The sequence below is a fragment of the Emiliania huxleyi genome, assembly GCF_000372725.1.
Source record: "Emiliania huxleyi CCMP1516 unplaced genomic scaffold EMIHUscaffold_81, whole genome shotgun sequence".
NCBI lineage: Eukaryota > Haptophyta > Isochrysidales > Noelaerhabdaceae > Emiliania > Emiliania huxleyi.
The window spans coordinates 343,098-359,985 of record NW_005195940.1 but is presented as its reverse complement, the minus strand read 5'-3'; the positions used below and the strand labels follow the sequence as shown (position 1 = coordinate 359,985).

Sequence of the window (16,888 nt, the reverse complement as noted above, 5' to 3'; positions counted from 1 at the left end):
CTTCCGCTGCTCGCGTTCGGCGAGCTCTTCTCCGCACTCCTGCCACGGTGCCGTCGCCACACACCTTCTGGCCGGCCTGAGCCATGCGGACTCGACCTCTCTCCCTCTCTGGAGCACGCCACGGGCCGCGACGGCTGCCGGCAGCCGGCCGGCGTGAGGAGGCAGTTTGCCGGCACAGTCGAGCTGGAGTATCCGCTTCTTGATGCTTCTGCGGTCAAGCTCGACCTTATGTGACATGATATGCCACAATAATGCACGCTCTCACCCCTCAAAGTGTCGAAGTTTACCGGTGACTCTCCGGTGGCCCGATGTACCGTGTGCCTTTCTTCAAACGAACGCGCTTCGAGGTTCGACAATCGCTAAGCTGCTTATGGGGCACCGCTGCGACTCCCTTGGGGATGCCTGAGGCCACCCCAAGCACTCCCTAAGCCTTACGTGGACGATTTCAACCCTACTCTGTGTTTGTCTACGCACATTAGCAACTTTGTGCTCATGTCAACGCCACGCCAGTGCTAGCCCATTCAACCCCGCCCCATTGGGGGCGAGCGTGCGGGGACAGCGGCATTGTGCACGGAGCTAAGTGCATTGCCGTTCTTAACGGAGTCGCTTAGGCGGCTCCGGTGGTGTGCCGGTGATAGTACTAGCACGCGCCAGTTCGCACCTGTGTCGAGCCTGTCTGCTGTGAGAGAGAGTTGTTTTGTTTAAATTCTTCCACGATCGCCTTCCCACAGGCAGGTGCTCAAAGTCGATCGGCCTTACACAGGCAGGCGAAGCGATGGGCTGCGGCACGAGCAAGCCGGGTCTGACCTACGAGGAGAAGCTGGCGCGGTGGCGCAAGCTCGGCGGCGGCGACCTGGAGCGTGTCCTCGCGAGCGGCGCCGTCGCCCTCCTCGACGCGCAGTGGATCATCAGCCACGCCGAGGCGGGCGGCGTCCTCACCCACCGCCAGGCGCTGCCCAAGGAGGCCTTCCTCTCTTTCGCCGACCTCGTCGAGGCGACCGAGTATGACCTGCCCGTCGCCGCGCTCTCCTACCCGTGGCTGACCAAGGACCACCCCGACCCGCGCGGAGCCAACCTCTCCCGCGTCGCGAGGGCGCTCAAGGCCCTGCTCAGCCATATTGACATCCCGCGGCTCGGCGTCTTCTGGGACTTCGGCTCGCTGCACCAGCACCCCGACCCCCCCAACGGCGTCCTGCGCACCGAGGAGCAGAACGCGCTCTTCAAGCAGGGGCTGAGCTGCCTCGGCACGCTCTACTCCCACCAGCACACGACCGTGCTGCGGCTGACCTCCTTCCCGGACGGCCACAAGGCGGAGGACCAGGCCGAGGGCACCAACGTTGCCAAGTACTTTGACCGCGGCTGGTGCTTCACCGAGAACGCCTGGGCGAGCCTTACCAAGTCCGGCGACCTCTCCCTCGACCTCGGCAAGATGCGCGTCGGCAAGGAGTACGACTGCGGCAGCCTCATCGGCGACTGCACCCAGGCCGGCGGCCGGCGCCCTCCGCTGCTGCCGTCTGCGTTCGCGGCGGAGCTGGAGAAGAAGAGCTTCACCAACGGCAAGGACGACAAACCGCTCGTGAAGCAGCTGTACGAGGCCGCCTTCGAGGAGCAGTTTGGCAAGGCGACCGAGCTGTCCTACCGCGGCCTCGGCTGGGGCGACGCGGAGGCGGCGCAGCTGGCGGAGGTCCTCGCGAGCGGGGCAGCGCCGCGGCTCGAGGAGCTTTCTCTAAGCTACAACAAGATTGGCGACGAGGGCTGCAAGGCGCTGGCCGCCGCCCTCAAGGAGGGGGCAGCGCCGCGGCTCGAGAAGCTCTATCTCAACGAAAACAAGCTTAGCGACGAGGGCTGCAAGGCGCTGGCCGCCGCCCTCAAGGAGGGGGCCGCCCCGAGCCTGAAGGCGCGAGACGCCCCCCCTCGCCACACGCCCCTCCCCCGCCCAATGCTCATCGCACCTCCCCTCGCGTGCAGTACCTCGAGGTGGGCCACAAGCAGCCTGAGCTGGTGGCCGTGTGCGAGGAGCGCGGCATCGGACTCTGATGAGCCTCTCCAGCCCCGGCCGGGCGGCGAGGGCGCGGGGCCCGGCGGGACCGCCGCGCGAGCACGGCAGAGAGAGCAGCAGACCCTGCGGCTGCGGAGCACGACGCACAGCGGCGGTGGGGGGGGGTGGGGGGTGGGGGGGGGGGGGGGTGTCTGCGTCTCTCGGGGCGCGCTTCGGCCGCTTGGGACAAGAGCGTCCGAGCGGGCAAAAGGGCGGGGGAGGGGGAAGTGGGGTCCGGGTCTGGTTGGGCGAAAGACACGGGAGACAGTCGGGGGAATAGATGATGCGTCTGGCCATTCGGATTGGCGTGTTGCACGTTGTAAGGTAGGTAAAGTAAATGGCATGTTGTGCGAGTATATGGGCCAAAAGCGTCGAAAATTCGGGTCGCTCCTCATCGCAAACCCTGTCAGCAGAGTCTCCTACGGGAATGTACGTAAGAGCACTCTTGGAGCACTTGGAGTGCAGTCATTAACCGCACATCCAGGGCCGGGGAGCTCAGAAGCGCACCCAGCGGGCCGGATGATTGGCATCGGGTTGCGGGCAAGAGAGCCCTAGCCCAGGGGGTGCGCGTTCGCAGGGAGAGGGCCGTAAAGTAAACACGGGTCTCCGAGGGTTGGCTCCGCGCTCCGCACCGCTTCATCCCTTCGGTGGCTACTCGCATAATGTGGGTAAACGAAAAAAGTAGCGCCCAATACGTCTACGTACGGCTTAGTGAGTGGTTGGGGTGGCCTCAGGCATCCCCAAGGGAGCCTCTGCGGTGCCACATAAGCAGCTTAGTGATTGTCGAGACTTAAAGTGTTTCGTTTGAAGAAACGCAAACCGGACAGACGGTACTATGGTCACCAGTAAACGAAAATTCGACTTTGAGGGATCATATCTCAAAAAGCCGGGAGATAGCATCGCATTATTGTTGCATATTATGCCACATAAGGTCAAACTTGACCCCAGAAGCATCAAGAACCCGATGCTCCGGCTCGACTGTGCCGGCACACTGCCTCCTCGCGCACGCTGCTAGCAGGCCGTTGCGGCCCGTGGTGCACCAGAGAGAGAGGTCGACGCGTTGCCCCCGCCGGCGACCCCGCGCGGCTCAGGCCAGCCAGAAGGTGTGTGGTGACGGCACCGTGGCAGGAGTGCGGAGAAGAGCTCGCCGAACGCGAGCAGCAGATGGCCAAAGTGTGCCAGCGCGAGAGCCTCGCGAGCGGGCGCAGAAGGAGCTCGCCGTGACACGATGCCGGGCGGTGGTGGTGCTCTGGCGACTGTGCACAGTGGGCAAAGTCAGGCTGCAACAGGGCAGCACGTTGGTAGTGCCCTGCTGCAGCCTGGCCTGACATGCACAGGGCGAACAGAGGCGGTACTATCGTCCGGCGCTCGTCACCGAATCTGGGCCAACTTCGACCGCCGCCACAGCTCGCCACGAGCACGCAGCGACAAAATGTTGACTGTATGGAAGTCGAGGCTGGTCCATAGGAAGAGGCTGCCGTGCGAGCCGGCAGCAGGCTGGCTCGTCGTGGACTGCCGCGGCGACTTTTTTCGGTGTCTTTCTTGATAGTACCGAATACGGTACTTTCGTTTACCCACATTCTGCGAGTACATACACTTAAAATGTCCCAAAAGGCGTGTCTCGAGTTTGTTGCAGCTCCGCAGCCAGCGCGGGCTGCCGGGACGCACCGCGAGCTGGATACACGCACTCCCTGGGTCCCAGGGAGTGCGTGTATCCAACTGGAGTGAGTAGGCTCGACGCCGCGCTCGCTGTGGGGCTGCAACAAAGTCGCCGCCGAGCGTGCCATCGAAGGCGTCCCGTCGGAGGTGATGGAGTGTGAGACCTGAGGCTGCGGAGGTGACGCCTGAGGTACCGGCCCGTGTACGGCGACTCAGCCGGCGACCGCCACGGGCTCAGACGAGACTTGTCGACGCGTTCCGGCTCAGCTTCACCGTGATCATCGGGCGTCTGTCGACGTCAGGACCGGTGGTGTGCCGGTGATAGTACTAGCACGCGCCAGTTCGCACCTGTGTCGAGCCTGTCTGCTGTGAGAGAGAGTTCTTTTGTTTAAAATCTTTTCTTCGCCGCGGTACTAGGTTCTCGAGGTTCTCGAGGTTGATATCCTTTGGCCGCGCGGTACCTAGCAAGGCGCGCGATACAGACCTAGCAGTACCTTTAGCGAGCACTGGATAGGGTCGAATCCGCATGGTACGGGACCCCCCGATCGTCTCGCCCTGCCTCGCTGGTGTTTTCAGGGGGGGCGGTAGTCGGTACAGGACGTCGACGCGATGCACGCTCACGTACGCTCTGCTGAAGCAGTGACGCCCCCCCTCTCCATTGCAACTCCATCATCTCACCGGTTGGGAGCTAGCAGCTATAGGTTGGGAGATGTCGGCGGTGTTGGCGTTGTGACCCGCGCGAACACGAGAGGAGCTTGTTCAGCACGATCAGGGGTAGCGGGTAGGCGGAGCGGAGCAGTAGACCTCACTTTCTCCCATGGGTGAGCTTCAGACTCTGCCTCCAGACGCCCTCGCGAACCCAGCGGCCGCCCTAGCAAAAGCCACAAAGGGCCTCCTCTCCGCCCAAGCCTGGCCCAAGCTGGCGGACGCACCTCAATCGGCTTCCCGCATCCCCCGGTGAGCGGCGATGCCCTGGGACGAGAACCGGGCGGGGGGAGAAGTGTGAGCCCCCCGCGCCGCCCCGGCCAACGCCGAACGCGCAACGAGAGGCCGGCGCCGGCGCGCGCTCAAGCGCGCCGCCGGGCGGGCGGGGCCCCGCCCGCGCGCCGGCCGCGCGCCGGCGCGGCGCGCGGCGGCTTGGGTGTCCCTTACCCTTGACTATAGAGACCGTTGGGAGGAGTGACCGTGGTGTCTGGGTTATTTGAAATATTTGAACAGTCGAATACACAAAGTTCCGCACAATGCACCCTCGAATGCACGAGCTCCGTCACTTCTTCTTCTTTGAGCGCTTCCCCTCGCCCTTCTTGGGCGGCGCCTTCCCCATTTTCTGGTTGATCTCGATCCTGTTTAGCCGCTCCTCGTTGAGCGCCTGACGCGGCGGCGGCGCGCAGCTCGGCGTCGGCGCACGCGTGGGGTGAAACGGGCTGGCGGGGCGGGCGCGCGCGGGTGGCAGCGGCAGCGGCAGCGGCGGCGGCGGCGGCGGCGACAACGGCGGCGATGGCGGCGCGCACCATGCGGAAGACCGGGTGGCGCATCAGCGGGTGCGGCTTCGGGTAGTAAGCCGCGACCTTCGGGCCGATGAAGCCGCCCGCGTGCTGCAGGTTCTTGAGCGACTTGTACGGCCGAGGGTCGCGGGAGAGGGACGCGCCAAAGATGCGGTGCCGCGCCTCGTAGACGGAGCAGCGGCTGGAGCAGGCGCGTGACGTGCCGGCCGAGAGAGTCGGCGAGAGCGCGCCCGGAAGCCGTAGTAATCTCAGCATATCGGCGGCGCGGATATCGGCGGCAGCGGCACAGACGGCCCAGCAGGGCTGATGCAAAAAAAAGGCATTTTTTTGGTAAAATTACACTGTGAAAAAGACAGAAAAAGAGAGAAAAAACGCGCGCGCAGCGCGCGTAGGCGGCGCGCAGCGCCGCCGCAGGCGGCGGACAGCAGGTGCGCAAAATTAAACGCCATTTTCGGTTCCGCGGTTTTGGCACTAACATCAAATGATTGACTGATTCGACCACATGCCCGCCATGCGCAGGCCAGCGCCGCGCTGTGATACGCATAGAGACGACCCGACCTCTCTGAACTAAGCCAGATTACTGCGAACGAACGCCTAGCGCGGCGGGGAAGTCAACGGGGCAGCCGGCGGTGGCCGGCCGCGCCCGAGGCGCGAGGGCGTAGACGGGTCACAAATTGCCCGGGACGGCTGGTCACTTGGTCTCTGACGTAGGCCACGCACATGCACATTAAGCGGTGACATGACCTGATTGCTAAAAGAGCCGGTCCGCGAAATTAAATGCCATTCTCCAGGCATCCATTTTAGCACTATCTTCGAAATCCCGGCCGGTACTGTTTTAAGAATGAGTGAAAGAGGTTGTTGGTGTTGTCTCTGAACGGGCTCGGCTGCGCCTGGGTTCGGAGCTTCAACGCCGGCCATTGCGCCGAATAAAACGGCGGCAAGTGCACAGGGGCTTCGGCGAGAGCGTCGATGCCTTGAGCTGCCCGCTAATTGCCAGGGGCTGCACCGCCGTGTACATCAAGAAGAACTTGCAGATGTGCAAACTGTGTGTATGCCGAATCGTGACGGCGGCGAGGACGACACGGACGGAGCAGGCGACAAAGGCGAATCCGACGGCGGAGGCGACGGCGACACGGACGGAGGCGGCGAAAGCGAGACCGATGGCGGCGACGGCGACGGCAAGCGAGGTTGCTGCGGGGAGGGGTTCGAGGTGGCCCCCACCCTGGGGCCTCCCATCAAAGGGACTGCGGCAGAAGACGCCCAATCTTGCACAAGTGCAAGAACCATACTTCCTGCAAGTGCACTCGACCATCGTCGCAAGGCGCAAAACAAAATCTCTCTCTCTCTCTCTCAAGGCGCAACGCCGCCATCTTCGACTACAACGCGTGGCCGAAGATGGGCGGCGAGATGCCGCGGGCGCCTCGGGTGCAGTACGAATAGGGACGGGCGAGGGAGGAGGGGCGCTGACCACGGGCGACTACGTGTCGAAGGTTCGACGACGACTACTCGCCGCCTGGGTCGTTTGGGGCGCGCGGCTCCGTCGAGGACCAGGCGCGCCCCCTACCCGGCGCGGCGTAGGTCCCACTCTGGCGAAAAGAGGGGAGGCCGACGGTCGACAGCCCGATCCATCAACTACACTCATCTTCTGGGGCTTGGCCCCGTGCAACAGCGGTCCGGCAGGCTGCCCCCAAGGCCCCCCGGGCCGCTGCGGGTTTGGGAGTTATGCTTAGGCACAGCTTCGGCGATGGCAGCCCCTCTCTGGGGTGTTGCATAGGCGGGGAGTCTCCCCCGCTGGTCTCCTCATTCCCTTTTTCTTTTTCTTTTGAGAGCAGGACGCCGGGTTTGTCTTGTATGTGCATGTCGGGCCTGGGAGTGTGCGAGGGGCAGAAGGGGCGGGGGCGTGCGGGGCAGAGGCCCAACGTCGGGCGGCCTGTCGGGGTCCGGAGGATTCGAGGCGGGAACGAGGAGGGGCGAATGGGCGGTCGGCGTCGGGGTAGAAGCAGCAGGGCGTACGGGGTAGCCGCCACTTTCCTGCCTCGAAAGGGCGGGGCTGTCCCGGAAAGTGAGAAATGCCGGGCAGCGTGACGCATTACTGAACCCTCCCATACGTGTTCGTGGCTCCTCCTTCGCTGTCCCATCTCCTCATCTCTTTCCCGCCTGGGCGGGGCGGTGGGCGGGCGCGCGGTGCTGTGCGGTGTGTGTTTGCGAGTGGCTGCTACCAGGGACCATTGACTTGTGCTAATTAACAACTCGAGGCGCTCTGCGAAAAAAAATCGTTTGATTTGTCTCCGCGTGCGCGCGCCACCAGAGAGAGCAGCAACGGGGTCTTTGTGTCGTGTGAGAGGTATGGAAAATGAAAAGACGTTTGCATTGCATCGGTGCATTCAGTGGTTGTGGAAAACAGCGTGGCACCCCTAGCACCTCTCTACCAACGAGCTGGCACTTTTCGAAACTTCCGTCTGAGCGTCGGTGTTAGATATCGCTGATGCCATGTAGCACTAAGTTCGTGTGAGCGGTGAAGGGCGGTGGAGCTCCTTCTCAGCATTCACAGATCTCGTCGAGGTATCGACCCTGGGCAGCACTGCTCCTCGAGCATCTCGAGCATGCGCGCGTGGTCGCCCGACTTGAAGAATTGCTGGGTCGTGCGGAATCGCCGCACCGTGCTCTTGCACATCGAGCCCGTCGGGTCCGCCTTGAGCGCCTCCATCAAGTCTTTGTGCTCGCCGTGGTTGCCGTGCACGAGCATGCACGGCGACTCGCACCGATTGGCCGCCCAGAAGCCCGGCAAGCCGATGAGGCCGCCCGTCTGCCGATTCCACCCGCACGGCAGCAGATGCAGCAGGTCGCGGCCGTAGATGCTCATCCACGCGTACATGCTCTGATCGCCGAGGCTGCCAAGCTCACCGCGCTCCGAAAGCGGCGGCAGGGTCTTGTCCGCAATGCGCGCGAGGACGTCGGCGTATCGGCGGGAGTGTCGCATGCGGTCCAGCTCGTGCAGCTGCACGCCCCCATTGATGCGATGGCCGCCGCGTGCGAGCACCTCAGCATACGATTGGCATTGCTCCTCGGCGACGCCGATCACGGCTCGCGCTGCAAATGAGTCGAACTGCGCCCAGAGCCCGGCAATATCTGACACGAAGTAGACGTCGGTGTCGAGGACAACGGCCCTCGGGACCCAAATCGGCAGGATTTGATGCAGAATCGGCTTGTACATGAAAATCTTGCCGTTGCCCGGCGTCGTGGCCGATATCTGTGAGTGAAGCTTGCGAGCCTCGCTTGTCAGGGCCGCGGTCAGAGCGTGAATGTGCACGCGTCGAGTGGGCACGTCGTGCCAAGCCGTGGACGGGCGGTGGCGCGCCTCCTGACGGGCCTCCTCTGTGGCAAGCTTGTACGCCCTCGAGGAGACGATCAGGTGATAGTGTGCGGTGCGCACCTCGCTCCGAGCCTCAATATTACGCACGGTTGCGAGCGCTCGCTTCACGTACGTTTCAAAGTCGGTGCCGAGTGTCAGGAAGGCGACATGCATTTCCTGTGAGCCGAGCCCATTCGGCGACGGCTCAGGCAGATCAGCAGGATTGGTGCAGGCGCCGTGGACGTCGCCCTGTGAAGGGTGTGGTGAGCCGACCCGAAGCTCCATTAAGTGGCACTCCCGGCGGCCTGTTAGCTGCAAGGTCCAGTAGCTACACCTCTCATCCTCGGCACACGCCTTGGCACAGGCTGCGACCGTGCTCTTGGTCTTGAGGATGTTCACCCACCCCTCGGACGAGTACCACACTCCACGCTCAACGTAGGAATCGCACACGCGAGGCTCCGGATAGAGTATTGGCGCCGCGAGGGCCACCAGCGCTAGGGCTGACAGCATACAACGTATCGAAATTTACAAGAAACGCCTCCCGGACTCGAGGTGAATTCCTTTGGCCGAGAGAGAGAGAGAGAGAGAGAGAGAGAGAGAGAGAGAGAGAGAGAGAGAGAGAGAGAGAGAGAGAGAGAGAGAAGAATTCTCTCTCTCAATTCCTTTGGCCGCGTTGGGTAGCGAGGATTGGTGTAACCCGGTAGGTAGGTAGAGAGAGAGAGAGAGAGAGAGAGAGAGAGAGAGAGAGAGAGATGTGGTGTGGGCGCGAGAATAGCTCCGCCGTTCATGGAGGCAACCGATGCGAGTCGACTGGTGTGTGTCGTCGTGGTTTCGTATCAAGAATTCTCTCTCTCTAGGTAGGTAGGTAGGTAGGAAGGTGAAGAACAGTCAGGCTCGGACTGGACACCAACGCGGTATGGGTGGACGCAAGACAGATGATGACGACACGCACGAGCGACACACAGACACAAACAAGCTCACAAGACACACAGCCAGCGGGCTGCCACACACCCTGAGTAGGCGTACACATCACTCCAGGGCCACGCCCCTCCTGTCGCCCCCCCCAGCACTCCAAGGTGCCAAGGGAACAAACAAGGGCACAACAAACAACAGACGACAGGAAGTGACGTGCGAGGCTAGAGCAGGCTTGCTCTACCTCTAGCAATCTCGCCGGCCGGCGAGGCACGGACGAGACCGTGTGTGGGGTCAGTGAGGTGTCTATGGTCGCCCTCCTCACGGGCTAGCCGCCAGCGGCTATCCCTATCTCGCACTCACTGGCGGTGACAATTCAATGTGTGAGTGTTTGCGAACAGAGGCACGTGTGCTAATTCTAGGCCGCACGTCGTGGCACTATGACGAAGGTAGACGTGCGGCTGCAGCGCGCCCGCCGCAGGCTCGGCGGTGCGCGCGTGTTAGCGATAAAGGTGCGGGTAGAGCCGTTCCCGACTTGTCGAAGGCGAGGCCTCTGCGACGAGTGCCAGTCGCGCTGCGGAGCCACGCCCTTCGAGCCGCGTCCCGTCGGCACTACCCTCGAGTGCTGTCGCCTTGGTTGGCGACACCCACTCGTCGAGGGCAGTCCGGCCGACGGGAGCCTGTCGCGCGCCGGCGACGAATGCGGCGGGGTGGGTGTGGGTACAAAGCGCCGCTTCGACGAATGAGGTTGGCAGGCTCCCCTCACGAGTCCGTTCAGACATGCCACACGCCCCTCGCAAGCGAGGTTAGTAGGCGCCCCTGGCGAGACCCGCAAGAGATGCGCCACCCCCCTCGTACCTATACTCCACCAATGAGGAGGTGAAAAGATCTTATCAGCCAGGCGGGCAGGGCAGGCGGGCAGGCGGGCGGGGTCAGGGAAGAGGGCCCTCGGGTTACGCCTCGCCCGGCCCCCTCCGAGGGGGGAAGGGGAAAGAGGGGGGGCCCTCGGGGTGCGCCTCGCCCGGCCCCCTCCGAGGGGGGAAGGGAACTATTCTCTGTCCATCTACAGCGTGGGTGGTGGTACACTGCGTCGAGACAGCTCCGCGTCGCGCCCTCCCTTCCTGGAATACTTACGACTACCCAGCGCGGAATACAATACGTAATTAATTAATGAATTAACTAATTAGGTTAGGACGTGGAATACTGTACTCGAGGTCAACTCATATCCCTCCAGGTTACCCCAGAAGAATAACTAAATCGAGCCGCGCAGTCGCGCCACCAGAGACCCGGTCAGTGCAGTTGGTCGCGCCGCCCCGCCCCTGCGTCGCCCGCCGCCGCACCGCGCCGCCGCGCCGCGCCGCCGCCTCGCGCCGCCCGTCGCCGCGCCGCGCCGCCGTCCGACAATTATTAATTCATTATTAATGAATTAATAAACAATTATACCACCCGCCGCCGCGCCGCCCCGCACTGCGTCGCCCGCTGCCTCGCCGCGCCGCCGCCTCGCGCCGCTCGCCGCCGCGCCGCGCCCCCGCCCGATGATTAATAATTAATAATTATTACCCGATTATTAATAGTGTGTGTGTGTGTGTGTGTGTGTGTGTGTGTGTGTGTGTGTGTGTGTGTGTGTGTGTGTGTTTGCCTGATGGCAGGGAAGTCCAAGGCAGCGGCGAGCGGCAGGTGGCGTCGGCGACGTACTCAGGACACGATGGCGAAGCCCACAGCGCAGGAGCTCGGCAGCAGCGCCGACAGCGGCCCCGCGCCGCGTCGGCGGCGGTCTGAGCGAGGCAGCCTGTACTCCTCAACCTCCTTGGCACTCCCCCGACGAGCGGCGCGCTATGCGGGCCCGCCGCGGGCGACGCGGGCGGCGAGCCGACGTGCGTGCCGCAGTCATAGGCAGCGCTGGCGAAGCGAGGAGGTCGGCGCAGGCCCCCAGATGCGGTCACAGCGAGAGAAGCGAGACAGCAGATGCTGTCGGAAGGGTGAGGAGCAGCCTGCCGTCGAGCGGCGCGCCGCACAAGCCCGCTGTAACCCCTCGCGAAAGAAAAGAATTTGGCTTGGCTTTTCTTTTTGCTTTCTTTTAGAAAAGAATTTATCGCATCGGCGGGCACGTCTCACCTGGCCGCGCTGGGCCGCTAGGCCGCTGGCACGCGGTTGATCGCGGCGCCGACTCCGCGGCGGCGCCATCTCACGCAGCGGGACGCGTCGCTTCGTCGGCGCCAAAGCAGACGCGAGCTCGCAGCGCGGCCGCGGCAGCAAAAACATCAAAGTCTACTTCTCCTTCTCTTCTCCAGGTGTCTATTATTTTTACTTGGCCGTACGTCATGCCGGGGTAGGTAGGGTAGGTCTGGGCCCTCTCGTCGGGTTTTTTCCTCTCTTCACGCCGGAATTTTCACAACAGAAAAAGACATTTTCCGCGGAAATCACGATGTCAACCCTCCCCAAGTGGGTGTTGGCACGATATAATGCTGAGCGGGAGAGAGAGGGGGGGGGGAGAGGAGAGGAGGAGAGGGGAGGAGATGAGAAGAGGAGAGGAGAGGAGAGGAGAGAGGAGGAGAGAGAGGAGAGAGGAGGGGGGGGGGGAGAAAAAAAGGGGGGGGGGGCACGAGAGGGAGGGAGAGAGGGAGGGAGAGAGAGGGCGGAGCGAGCAGAGAGTCTCAGGGGAGAGAGAGGGAGAGAGTGGAGAGAGTGGAGAGGGAAGAGAGAGAGAGAGAGAGGAGAGCCTTTGAGCCTTGGCACCAGCCAGGCAGTTGAGTTGGCCCTGGCACCAGCCTTGGCAGTTGATTTGGCCTTGGCACCAGCCTTGGCGGGCTGAAGGCGCCGGTGCGGTGGACCGTACCGCCGCCAAGACGTGCATGAATGGTGCGGGGGCACAGTGAGATGTTGTTGACAGGTGCGAGAGGGGCCCCCGTGTAGGGGGCAGGGCACTCTGGGCTCTGTTCCGCATCTCGGTCGAGGTCGAGCAAAAAGGTATGCAGCTGGGGTGGCAGCCCTAGGTGGGACGCAGTAGTCGTGCCCGCTTGGGCGCTCCTTGGACACCTGTGCCGGCCCTCGGCCTCACGAGCAAGCCACCCATTCGCAGGGCTCGACTCGAGCAAGCACGGAGGCAGCGCCTACCCCAACGTCGACGCCGCTCTGAAGTCCCTCGAGGAGTGGTCCTCCTCTGCACCCCCCAGCCCCGAGCGGTTCGGGAAGGTCGGTTCCAAGGTGTAGATGCCGCGCGCCACAGGCGAAACGCTCTCGTGTTTGAGTAGAGGTGCTGTGGAGCCCGGAACACAGCCGGCGCGCCATTGCGCGTGTCCTTAGGGGCCCGCGGGGGATGTGAAGTCGAGCTCAGCGCGAGCGCGAGGAAGTTTTAGTGCGGACGCCTCTTTCTTTGCGTCGCGTCGCATGCGCATGTCGACACTGAGAGGAGCGCATGTATTGCATGTGCCGGCATGAATGATGGTGTGACCGATCTGTGTCTGATCTAGTGTCTGGAGATGTGCTGTCGAGCGGCACGCAGGTCAAGCCCAGAGTGGCGCTGCGGCCGACGTACATTCCCGTAGGATTTTAAGGAAAGGAGGATTTTGTGACCGATGTACCAGGTATGCGGAATCCGACGCCGTGAATCCTATTGCAGCGGCGCCACGCTAGCCGAGCTTCGCCGTTTACCCGGAAATGAAGACGGATCTCGACACTCGGGACCCGATGTCGCTCGCCATCGACCGCGCCGAGCGCGACGCCGCCAGCGCCGCGCAGCTGAGCAAGCGCGCGAGAGCGCTCGCCGGCCGCATCCGCACGTCTCAGACTCACGACCGGCTGCCGTCTGCGCCACCGCCGCAGCAGCAGGGCTTCACGATCGGCGCTGCGCTCTCGCTCGACTCGTGGACCCTCGCCCAATCCTCTGCGCCGGGGCTGCGGGTCGCCACCTCGCCATCGTCGCTGCTGCTCGCCGAGTCGCGAGGATTCCTCGTGCTCGAGCCGGCGGCAGAGGCGCGGGCGGCGGCGCTGGGCGACTACGTGCTGCACCCGGCGGGCGAGGCCACTTCGCCGCGCGGCCAGGGCGGCATCTCGCTCCTGACGGCCGGCATCCACAAGGCACGCGCCACCCTCGGGTCGCCGGGACACATCCGCGACACGTCCGCGACACGTCCGAGACACGTCCCACAAGGTGCGCGGCAACCTCGGGCCCGGCGCGCTCGCGCTGCCGGCCGCGTTTGCAAAGGTCGGCCCGGTGGTGGGGCTGGCCGGACTGGCGGTGGTCTGTTTGCCCGGCATCTACGGCGTCATCACCCTGCGGGCCACGCCCATCCATGAAAGCTAACCCTCGCTCACCATGAGGGATGCCACGAACAGGCTTCCTCACTGCGGGCCAGGCCCATCCATGAAAGCTAACCCTCGCTCACCATGAAGGATGCCACGATCAGGCTTCATCACGCTCGTGCGCCTCAAGCGTCAGCTCAACGCGGCGGGCGCCGGCGTCAAGACGTTCGAGGACCTCGCCTTTCGCTCGTTTGGCCTCCTTGGTGTGCATGTAGGAAGAGAGGCGGACACAACAGTCTTGCCCAGCCACTCGACACCCGCGCGACTGAGGCGGTTGTGGTCACACTGGACGGGTACGGGTGGGACACAAGCGAGACGGAGAGACGGTCGCACTGGAGGAGACAGACACAGACGCACCGACGCCACACTCTTTGGCGCCGCCGCACCGCTCGGCCCTCTTCACGCCGCCGAGCTGTGAGCGCTTCACGCCGCCGAGCTGTGAGCAGGCCGCCGTGTGCTCGAGTCGACCGTCGTGCTGCTGCAGCTCGGGGTGGTGACGGTGTACATGGGGGCGCGCTCCTCCTCCGCAGCCACTGACCCTGACCCCACACCCACCCTAGCCCTAACCCTGGCCCTAACCCTAACCCTAACCCTAACCCTAACCCTAACCCTAACCCTAACCCCACAGGTGCTCTCCTCCGCGGCGTGCGCCATCGACGCGGCGCCGGTCGCGGGCTGACCGCCGCACCCCGGCCTTCCCTTTGTTGACGTGCGGCTTGACTGTGGCACATAGGCACCCTGCGACGACGGCGCCCCGCTGCCCCGCACCGTCGCTTGCGTCGCGGCGGTCGTGCTTCCCGTCTCGATGGCGCGCGAAGAGACTTAGCCGAGATGCCGCCGAGATGCAGCCGAGATGCAGCCGAGATGTGGTCGAGGCCAGCCGAGATGCAGCTTCCCACGACACGCCACGACACGCCCACGACGCTGTCCGTGTCACACCGTTCGTCCGCCCCGCGTCCCTCCCTCCCTCCTGCTCATCTCGCACAGGTGCAGGTGCCGTTGAGGCGCCGTTCACACCTCTCACTCCGCTGCCGACTCCGCCTCAGGTACGCGAGATCGCCTCGCTGATGCCTCTCTCCTTGCCGGGCAACGTCGCCATCCTCGCCGCCGTCGTCGGCGCCTCCAGCCGCGCTCGCCCCGCTCCTCCTCTGATGAGTGCCTCACCCTCTCCTCAACTCCTTGTGAGGCTCCGTCGGCTGCGCGGTGTCGCTCCTCTTCGCAGCGGCGGACGGCGGCGCCGCCGCGAACGGCACCGCGACAACGCTCAGCGGCGGCGGGGAGGGCGGCGGGGAGGGCGGGGCTGAGGGCGGCGGTGCGGGTGGCGGTGCGGGCGGCGGCGGCGTGGGCGATTGGCCGTGGCCCGAGGATGGCATGCAGGTGTGCGCCCCGCCCTCGGCTGTAGCTCGGCTACCTCTCGGCGCGGCTACGCCTCGGCTACACCTCGGCTGCACCTCGGCTGTCTCGCGGGGTGCCGGTGGCGCTCTTCTGTGAACGGCGCCTCTCCACACCTCCAGCTGTGAGCAGGTGGCGCTCTTCCTCGGCTCCGTCTTTTACGCCTTCGAGGGCACCGCCGCTCGTGCCGCCCCCCACCGACGGACCCCCTCCCCTTCGAACCCCCGCGAGCGTTCCCGTTGGTAGGGATCGCTTTGGTGTTGCCCATCGAGAACGCGCTCTCCGCGTCGGCCGCGAGCGGGAGCCGCTGCTTCCGCTACGAGGAGCTCATCGTCGTGGCAATGCTCTTCGTCGTCTTCCTCTTTGCTTGTGTCGGCGCGCTCTGCAGCCGAGATATGCAGCCGAGGCCCAGCCGAGGCCCAGCCGAGACACCAGCGGGTCGCCCCTCTGCAGCCTCGTCTCGCCGCCTGACCGCCGCGCCGGCTGAGACCCCTCCCCCCGTTCGCTCCCCCAGGCGCCCTCTGTGGCCTTGCCTTCCCAGACACCGGGGGCTCCATCGTCGCCTACCTGGCGCTGCTGTACCCCTCCTCTTCCGCCATGCAGCTGCTCAACGCCGCCGTCGCCGCCGCCGTCCTGTGCACCTACCCGCTGCAGCTCGCGCCCGCGATGCCGACGCTCGAGGCCGAGATTGTAGCCGAGAGGCGGCCGAGGTGCGGCCGAGGGGCAGCCGAGGGGCAGCCGAGGGGCAGCCGAGGGGCAGCCGAGAGACAGCCGAGGGGCAGCCGAGAGGCAGCCGAGGTCTGCCCAGAGAAGGGAGCTGCGCGAGAGGCCGGTGAAGCGGCGGTTCTTCCCCCCTGCTGCAGGCGGCATGCTGCGCCTCCTCCTCCTTCGCCGCCTCCGCCGCCGTCCGCTCCGCCATCGTGCTCGGCGGCGCCCTCGTGACGGTACCGCCCCCCCAGCCGGCCCTGAACACCACACTCGCGCCCGCACGCAGCCTCACCGGCCGCAGCAGCACCTCCGCACTGGTCGCCCGCCGCTCTCCTCTCCGCGCCCCTGCCTCTCACTCCGCCCGCCAAGCCCTCCTCCCGCCAAGCCCTCCTCTCCCACCCTCTCCCGCCCGCGCGCAGGTCGTCCTCCCCGACGTCGGGCTGCTCGTCGCCCTGGTCGGCGCCTTCACCACCACCACGATCGCCGCCTTCCCCTTCCTGATGCAGCTGCGGCTCGCGGCGGCAGGCGCCGTGCCGCCGCTCGGTTTCGGCCGCACACTCATGGCGGTGTGGATGGTCGCCTTCAGCGGGATGGTGATGGTGCTGGGCACCTACACCGCCCTCGGCGCCGTCTGTGGCCGTGGCGAGCCCTTGGAGTGAGGGCGTCCGAGGCGAGGACGCCCACACGGGCGCCGCGACCGCCGCGTCGCCGTGACCGCAACTCGCGCGGACTGCAATTTGTGTGTTTCCTGTCCGATCGCGACTCGACATGCACATGCACATGTACATGTACTCTCTTATTTACCGCATACGTATCCTGCCCGGAAAGAATCAAACGCTTATAACACCAAGAGACTCTCCTCTGACACTCCATTATGCAAATTGCAATGGATATCTGATATCTCGTCCAGGCTAGTGCCATTTCACTGTGGCACAGCTCGCGTTACAAAACCTTGATTTTGACCATTTGCGCCATTTCGTACCTCTCGGTGCCTTCCAGAGGCAGCTGCGACCCCGCCGA

General features: G+C 64.5%; 3 protein-coding genes across 3 annotated transcripts; 2 read left to right on the top strand and 1 right to left on the bottom strand.

Annotated features, from left to right (window-relative positions):
* Nucleotides 1-775: 775 nt before the first annotated feature.
* Nucleotides 776-2,075, top strand: EMIHUDRAFT_359425 (Hypothetical protein; the record flags this gene model as incomplete). Its single annotated transcript, XM_005759165.1, has 3 exons — nucleotides 776-796; nucleotides 818-1,900; nucleotides 1,972-2,075. The coding sequence occupies 3 exons, from the start codon at nucleotides 776-778 to the stop codon at nucleotides 2,035-2,037; spliced, it is 1,170 nt and encodes a 389-aa protein (XP_005759222.1). The 3' UTR covers nucleotides 2,038-2,075.
* Nucleotides 2,076-7,747: 5,672 nt separating this feature from the next.
* On the bottom strand, nucleotides 7,748-9,064 carry EMIHUDRAFT_106717 (hypothetical protein; the record flags this gene model as incomplete). Its single annotated transcript, XM_005759164.1, has 2 exons — nucleotides 7,748-8,452; nucleotides 8,636-9,064. The coding sequence occupies 2 exons, from the start codon at nucleotides 9,062-9,064 to the stop codon at nucleotides 7,748-7,750; spliced, it is 1,134 nt and encodes a 377-aa protein (XP_005759221.1).
* A 4,089-nt stretch (nucleotides 9,065-13,153) lies between these two features.
* On the top strand, nucleotides 13,154-16,527 carry EMIHUDRAFT_106716 (hypothetical protein; the record flags this gene model as incomplete). Its single annotated transcript, XM_005759163.1, has 11 exons — nucleotides 13,154-13,465; nucleotides 13,899-13,971; nucleotides 14,215-14,267; nucleotides 14,397-14,435; nucleotides 14,756-14,761; nucleotides 14,815-14,923; nucleotides 14,955-15,080; nucleotides 15,407-15,529; nucleotides 15,675-15,790; nucleotides 16,024-16,104; nucleotides 16,288-16,527. 11 exons carry the CDS (start codon nucleotides 13,154-13,156, stop codon nucleotides 16,525-16,527), a joined length of 1,278 nt encoding a protein of 425 aa, XP_005759220.1.
* Between the last annotated feature and the right edge of the window lie 361 nt (nucleotides 16,528-16,888).